The sequence below is a fragment of the Symphalangus syndactylus genome, chromosome 14, assembly GCF_028878055.3.
Source record: "Symphalangus syndactylus isolate Jambi chromosome 14, NHGRI_mSymSyn1-v2.1_pri, whole genome shotgun sequence".
Taxonomy (NCBI): domain Eukaryota; kingdom Metazoa; phylum Chordata; class Mammalia; order Primates; family Hylobatidae; genus Symphalangus; species Symphalangus syndactylus.
Genome location: NC_072436.2, coordinates 56,988,794 through 56,997,131, shown reverse-complemented (window position 1 = coordinate 56,997,131; position 8,338 = coordinate 56,988,794). Strand labels below are relative to the sequence as shown.

Sequence of the window (8,338 nt, the reverse complement as noted above, 5' to 3'; positions counted from 1 at the left end):
TGAGAATGTAGAGAAAAGGGAACCCTTGAACACTTTGATAGGAATGTAAATTAGTAGAGCCATTATGGAAAATAGTATGAAGGTTTCTCAAAAATTAAAAATAGAACTACAATATGATTCAGCAATTCCACTACTTGGCATATATCTAAAGGAAATGAAATCAGTATGTTGATGGGATATCTGCACTTTCATGCTTATTTCAGCATTATTTACAATAGCCAAGGTATGGAATTAACCTAAATGTCTGTCAACAGATGAATAGATTGAGAAAATGTGAGATTTTACACACACACACACACAGCCTTACAAAATAAGGAAATTCTGTCATTTGTGATAACATGGATGAACCTGTAGTATATTATGCTAAGTGAAATAAGCCAGGCAAAGAAAAACCAATATCTTCCAGGGAGTTATAATCTTTCTGCTAGTGGAGGGTCTTGCCTCAGTGTTAACGGCAGCTGACTGATCAGGATGCTAGTTACTGATGGTTGAGGCGGCTGTGGCAACTTTTAAAAATTACAATGAGTTCCATGACGACAGAGCCCTCACTGAGCTGGCAGGCCCCTCCATGGATCACCGGCACCAAGGTGCTGTCCAGATCATTCATGTACTGCGAGGGAAGAGGCTGGCTATTTCTCCCTGCTTGATAGCCGACCTGATCTGAATCAAGTGTCACACGTAGTACCAGTTTGGTCATTACATCTTCCTTCAGAAGCTTCAGGTGAGGACAGAGAGCAAGACAAAAAGCCTTGGTAACATGCTCAGTCAATCTACCATGATCTGCAGGATCACTGAGGCAATTGTGCTGATCAGGATTTTCTGGGAAAAACACCTCTGTCCATCTGATGACTTTTCCATTTGCTTTACATTCTGATCCATGGAATATCTTCACATTTGTTGTAGTCTCCATGGACCTCCCATCTGTAGGACTTACGACGCCCTTGCTAACGTTCTTGTCATCATCCACCGCTTGGATGTGGATGTGCTCCTGGGGATCCTCTGAGTGCGCCTTCCCATGGGTGATGGTGAAGTCCTTCATCTCTCGCAGTGCCTGCCTCAAGGAATCCATGTTCTCTGCAGTGATCTGGACCATAACGCCATCTTCCACAATACTGGACTTGGCAAGATATCCAGAAGAGGATTTCAGAGTGCCACTGAACACAAAGAAACTGGCACCAGTCACTTTTCTGTTCTGATTGTGAATACTGATAGCCTGGGTCTGATAGCTTCCATCATCATTCTGCACACACACAAGATGAGAGTCTGCCTTTTCACTGAAGCAGGCACCTCCTGCTAGGACATGCTCATTGGCCTTGTTCATGGTTTTCATCATCTCATTTTATCTGTTGCTGGGAATTTTTATGCTGGTTTTCCAAACTTCCATATCAACCACCAAACGTTGAACTACTGGCAAGGTATACTGGCAATTTCTGAAGTCTGCAAGAAGATTCATGATGGTATGCCCCATCTCTCCAAATAATGGCTTCCAAAATCTGACACTGAATAGTGGGCATGGATAAAGTCAATATTCAGCTCCAAGTCTCAACATCAGATGGATAGGAAACACTTTAGCCCAAGGAGTTTCCCATTTCTGGATAAGAATCCCAAACAAGTAAGGTGGGTTTGGGAGTACTAGGTCTTGCAGTGACTGGTAGGTAAATGTCACATATAAAAATCCACCATGTTTTTTACTGCTGAGGAGACTTTGACTGAAGAAGGAATGTCCCAAGTTGCCCACGACATTCCCTGCCAGAGATCCCGATAAAGTTGCACAAAGTGATTAAAGATATCCTTTGGCAAACACTTTCCATCCGGTAGACACTGTAGAAGAATGACTATCTCAGACTGACCCACTGCATGCATTCCCTTGTTTGTAAAACACCAGCACTTCCTGTTCATATAATGTACAATTTTAACCATTGACAACAAATTTGCATTTAAAACAAATACAAGTGGGTCAGGGCCACCTTCCTCCAACTGCTGCATTTCTGAAATCTGTGATGGTTTCTCTTCCACAGCATAGTCTCCTTTTATACCAGTGGAGATGAGAATAGGAGGAAGGCCATCTTCAGGAATAAGGCTCATTGCACTTTCAACAGGACTTCTGACCTGAGTTATACTGCCAGAGAATAGAGGAATATCCATCTCTGCTGGTAGAGGACTGGTAGTTACTAGCTTGACTGGGTCGTGTGACACAGCCAGGGTTCCTGCAGAGGAAGTTCCATTCATTGTTAATTTGGCTGCATCAGCAACTTCTCTTTTGCTATTTCCACCACATCTCAAGTTACTTCCTCCACTGACTTCTTGACCCTCTCAGTCATCCATAATGATTGGAATCAGCTACTTCACTACTCCTGTTAATGTAATATTTTAACTTCCTCCCATGAATCACAAATTTACTTAATGGCATCTAGAATGGTGAATAAGGAAAACCAGAGGTTTTTCATTTACCCAGATTAATCACAGGAATCACACTCTATACTAGCTACATATAGCCTTATAAAATATATTTCTTAAGACTTGAAAGTCAAAATATCTCCTTGATCCATGGGCTACAGAATGGATGTTGTGTTAGCGGGCAGAAAAAACAATATTCATCTTCTTGTACATCTCCATCAGAGCTCTTGGGTGTATTGTCAAGGAACAACAATATTTTGAAAGGAATCAGGCCGGGCGCAGTGGCTCATGCTTGTAATCCCAGCACTTTGGGAGGCCGAGGCGGGCGGATCATGAGGTCAGGAGATGGAGACCATGGTGAAACCCCGTCTCTACTAAAAATACAAAAAAATTAGCCAGGCGTGGTGGCGGGTGCCTGTAGTCCCCGCTACTCGGAGAGGCTGAGGCAGGAGAATGGCGTGAACCTGGGAGGCGGAGCTTGCAGTGAGCCGAGATTGCGCCACTGAACTCCAGCCTGGGCGACAAGCAAGACTCTGTCTCAAAAAAAAAAAAAAGAAAGGAATCTTGGTTTTTTCTAAGCAGTAGGTCTCAATAGCAGACTTAAAATAATCAGTAAACCATGCTGTAAACAAATGTGCTGTCATCCATGCTTTATTGTTCCATTTTACAGTACAGGTAGAGTTGATTTAACATGATTCTTAAGGGCTCTAGACTTTTTGAAATGGTAAGTGAGCATTGGCTTCAACTTAAAGTCACCAGCTGCATTAGTTCCTAACAAAAGAGTCAGCCTGTCCTTTGAAGCTTTGAAACCAGGCATTGACTTCTACTCTCTAGTTATGAAAGACTTAGATGACATCTTTTTATATAAGGCTGTTCCATCTATATTGAAAATCTGTCATTTAGTGTGGTCACCTTCCTCAATGATCTTAGATAGATCTTCTGGATAACTTGCTGCAGCTTCTACATCAGCATTTGTTGCCTACTTTGTACTTTTATGTTATGGACATGGCTTCTTTCCTTAAACTTCATGAAGCGACCTCTGCTAGCTTCCATCTTTTCTTCTGCAGCTTCCTCACTTCTCTCAGACTTCATAGAATTGAAGAGAGTTAGGGCCTTGGCCTGGATTAGGCTTTAGGTTAAGGGAGTGTTGTGGCTGGTTTGATCTTCCATCCAGACCACTAAAATTTTCTTTATATCAGCAATAAGGCTGTTTTGCTTTCTTATTATTTGTGTGTTCATGGGAGTAGCACTTTTAATTTCCTTCAAAAACTTTTCCTTTGCATCCACAATTTGGCTAACGCAAGAAGCCTAGCTTTTGGCCTATTTTGGCTTTCAACATGCCTTCCTCACTAAGCTTAATCATTTTTAGATTTTGATTTAAAGTGAGAGACTTGAGACTCTTCCCTTTAACTTGAACACTTAGAGGTAATTGTAGGGTCATTAATTGGGCTAATTTCAATATTGTTCTGTCTCAGAGAATACGGAGTCCCTGAGGAGATGGATAGAGAGGGGAGAATGACCAGTTGGTGGAGCAGTCAGACACCTACAACATTTATCAGTTAAGTTTGTTGTCCTACATGGGCACCGTTTATGGTGCCCCAAAACAATTACAATAGTAACATCAAAGATCACTGACCACAGATCATCATAACAGGTATAACAATAATAAAAATGTATGAAGTGTTGTTATAATTTTCTTTTTTTTTGAGACGGAGTCTCACTCTGTCACCCAGGCTGGAGTACAGCAGTGTGATCTCAGCTCACTGAAGCTTCTGCCTCCCGAGTTCAAGTGATTCTCCTGCCTCTGCCTCCCAAGTAGCTGGGATTACAGGCGCCTCCCACCATGCCTGGCTAATTTTTGTATTTTTAGTAGAAAAGGGGTTTCACCATGTTGGTCAGGCTGGTCCCGAACTCCTGACCTCAAGTGATCCACCCGCCACAGCCTTCCAAAGTGCTGGAATTACAGGCATGAGCCACTGCACCCGGCCTGTTGTGATAATTACCAAAATGTAACACAGAGACACAAAGTGAGCATATACTGTGGGAAAAATATTGCTGATAGACTTGCTCGATGCAGGATTTCCACAAAACTTCAATTTATTTTTAAAAATGCAATATCTACAAAATGAAATGAAGTGAAGCAAATAAAATAAGGTGTGATTATACTAAAAACCATTGAATTGTACAACTTAAATGGCTGTGTTTTATAATACCTGAATTAAATCTCAGTAAAGCTGTTACCAAAGAAAGTCTACTGCAATAGCTTGACTGAAGGTGCTACTAATAAAGATGGAGATAAGTGGAAGAATTTGAGAGTTATTTTCAAGGTAAAATCAACAGGACATGTGGATGGATTTGATGTGGAAGTTGAGAGGAAGGAAAGTATTGAGGATGACTCAAATTCCTAGCTTACAGAACTGTAAATAGCTGTTTTGGCACTCTGATACAAAACACTGGAGGAGGAGCAAATTTGAGAGAAGCAATCTAAGTTCACACTCGGGCCAGTTCAATTTCAGATGCCCTTGAGATATCCCAGTGGAGATGTTGAGTTGTACATAAGGGTTTAAGGTTCATAGGAGAAACATGGGTTGGAGATATAAATCTTTATTTATGCTCTGGATACACACTGAGCATAAAGATATTGTAAGCCATGGGAATAGATTAAATCATTCAGAGAAAGAATATGGAGTGAGATGATAAAAGTATCTAGAACAGTGCCCTGGTGAACTTCAATGCTTAATAACCAAGTAAAGGAGGATAAATCTGCAAAGGAGCAATACAAAAGTGGGCAAATAAAACAAGGGGACTGTAGTTTCATAAAAGCCAAGGGCAAAATGTACTTCAAGAAGGAAGGGAAGATTGTCTGTATCAAATGCTACTGAGGGATTGAATAAGACGAGGACTGAAAATTATTTGTTAGACTTAGTGACTTGATTGTCATTGGTAACCTTAGTGAGAACTGTTTTAGCAGAGTGGTGTGGGTGGAAGTTTCAAGGACCATACAGTCAAAAGACTCACTATTGTATTAGGGCTGGGGGAACTGGGGAAAGAAATTATCCATAAATGTATAGGAAGAACATGCTACCGTGATAAATATCAATGATTATTGACATATGTTTGTTGAATTTTATATGCAGGTTCTTAATGTCAAAACATCATATTTGTATGCTTTCATAGGATTATCATGTTAGAAATGCTATACTATGAAATAACCCACAACCTACCTTGGAGGTCTTTATAGACCACTCATGTGCTTCAAGCATCTGTGTTTAAGAAATCTATGCATCAGGCCGGGTGCGGTGGCTCACGCCTGTAATCCCGGCACTTTGGGAGGCCGAGGCGGGCAGATCACGAGGTCAGGAGATCGAGACCATCCTGGCTAACACGGTGAAACCCCGTCTCTACTAAAAATACAAAAAATTAGCCGGGCGCGGTGGCGGGCGCCTGTAGTCCCAGCTACTCGGGAGGCTGAGGCAGGAGAATGTTGTGAACCCAGGAGGCAGAGGTTGCAGTGAGCCGAGATAGCGCCACTGCACTCTGGCCTGGGTGAAAGAGCAAGACTCCATCTCAAAAAAAAAAAAAAAAAAAAAAAGAAATCTATGCATCAGAATAACTGCTAGGAAAAAGGAAATTAAATTTAGTTATGGAAGCCTGAGGAAAAAAGTTATTTCTTTTCACTGGGCCTCAGAGTATTCAAATTTAAAATGATAAAAGTGGACTAGTCCACATTCAGCTCTCCCATTGTATCAGCATTATCTATGGTGATTCAACTTGTAAATAAGCACCTCTATACCCTCAGTGTTTTCACAGAACACCTCTTTCCTGCCCTAATGAAGAAGACTTGGCTCTCTACAAAGACAATGAGCCTCACCATGCAGCCCTCTCCAGTTAAAGCTGCTTGAGCTCTAAACATCAGATTCTGGGATGGATAGGGTCAGGTAGCATAGGGAACCAGCACCCTCCTGCCTTCCCATTGCCCTTACCAGGCCATTGCTCCAGCTTCATGAAAAGCCTCACTGCCCATGAAGTTCACACCATCTGCAGATGCCATCTTTTACTCCTTCCCAGGATGATCATCTACCTCTCTTTTGGATATTTTCCTTCATTCACTGAGGACTCTGGCATCTGGCTTACCGGCATCCTCTGTACCTCAATTCCTGGCACCACTGGCCAGTTGGAAGAGCTATCTCACACCCTATACCCACGTTCCTCCGCCTGCACAGTTCTCAGGGTCACATCCTGGATATTGCCACCTTCCAAAATGGCTTCACCTTGAAGTCATAGATTCATACATTCCATTTTCTGACCAAGACTGCCCATCTTTCAGTCTAGGCCTTTTCCTTGGTCAAGTCTCTACTCTAGGTTTCCATACACTCTGTTCATGACTCTACCTTATTACTTACTAGATCATATTGAAAGTCTGTTAATATGTCTGTTTCCCATGAGTACCTGGAGAGAAGAAACTGTTTCAGTCACGCCGCAGGCCTAGTATCTGGCACATGGTAAGCACTCAAATCTGAATAGATGTTTCTGAGTGACGTTTACATTCAAAGCACTGTGCTTGGTATTTGAGATCTACCCAAAGCTGAGTGAAAATATGTTGTGACTGCAAGAAACTTAGAGACCAATAGAAGACGTAAGACAAATGAATTAAAAACAAAATTTCAAGGTGGAAAGCGAGAGGGGCCTCAAGAACTATAAAAATAAAATTCTATAAGATTGCTAATGCAAGAAAGGTGGGGATGGAGAGACACAAAACAGACTCCTTCTGTGAGGGGATCAGAGGCACTTCATAGAGGATGTGACATCTGAGCTAATTTGGAAGAATGGGTTGGGATTTGGATATATGTAATTCTAGGAAGAGAGAACAGCATGAGGAAAGACACTAAGTTACAAAAGCACAAGGTGTATCTGAGGATCAACTGATTTAATGGGAGCAAAGGGTATGTGAGGAGAACGTGAAAACAACTAAGTTAACCTAATTTTGGACCAACTTATCTGCCCATTTTGATGTTATTTTGGCAGTGGGTAGCCATAGGTACAGTTCCTTGGTGTCTGACTTATCAATTAACCCTTAAGCCACATACCTTTCTTCAAAAGAATATTTCAAGGATCAAAAAGGCTCTTACAAAGGCTTTTCATCCAAGATGATATTTATTATTCCTACCTAAGCTCTATGGTATCTTGTTATGGCAACCCAGTTGATTAAGACAAAACTTTGGCATCAAGAAATAGGGTGCTGCTATGAATAATACCTAAAAAATGTGGAAGTGTCTTTGCATCTTGATAATAAAAGCTAGAAGAGTTCTGAGGTGCATGAAAGAAATATATGCGATTCTGATGAAGTCTTATATAGAAATGAGGATCATGTCAGTGTAAACTGGAAGAGAATCAATCCTTCTTATAAGGCAGCAAAGAACTTGGCTGAATTGTGTTCTAGTGTTTTGTGGAACTTATGAGCAATAAAATGAGATGTTTAGCTGAGGAGGTTTCTAAGCAAAGTGTTGAAAGAGTGGCTCAGTCCCTCTTGATTGCTACAGTAAAATGTCAGAGGAGAGAGAGGAATTGAAGAACAAACTGTTAAGCAAAAATAAAAGGAACCAAACCTAAAGATTTGGAAAATTTTCAGTCTGTTTATATTGCAAAAAAGAGAAAGCGTACTCTGAAGAGAACACCAAGAGTGAGGCTAGACTGTCACTTCAAGAAGAGCTTTTGGGATTATACCAGCTGAAATCCTGCCAGTTTTTACTGAAGGGACAAAGATGGGACCAAAGTGAAGAAAGGCTGTGGGACTTCTTGGACTTGACAGGACAATAGGGCTTTTTGGCTGCAAACATTCACTATTCTTCCAAGAGGGAAGTTATCAGGGCTACTGCCTCAGTTCCAACAGGTCAGACAACCTCTGTTCAGAGCCTTGAGGGCAGGACTGTCCTGGAGTGAT

At 41.4% G+C, this 8,338-nt stretch overlaps 1 protein-coding gene across 1 annotated transcript; it reads right to left on the bottom strand.

The window, feature by feature from the left end:
- Positions 1–478: 478 nt before the first annotated feature.
- Positions 479–6,448, bottom strand: LOC129462978 (zinc finger FYVE domain-containing protein 9-like). Its single transcript, XM_055243435.1, is given in 4 exon segments — positions 479–1,755; positions 1,758–2,310; positions 3,880–3,970; positions 6,381–6,448. Coding segments are annotated over 4 exon segments (1,989 nt in total).
- Positions 6,449–8,338: the final 1,890 nt, after the last annotated feature.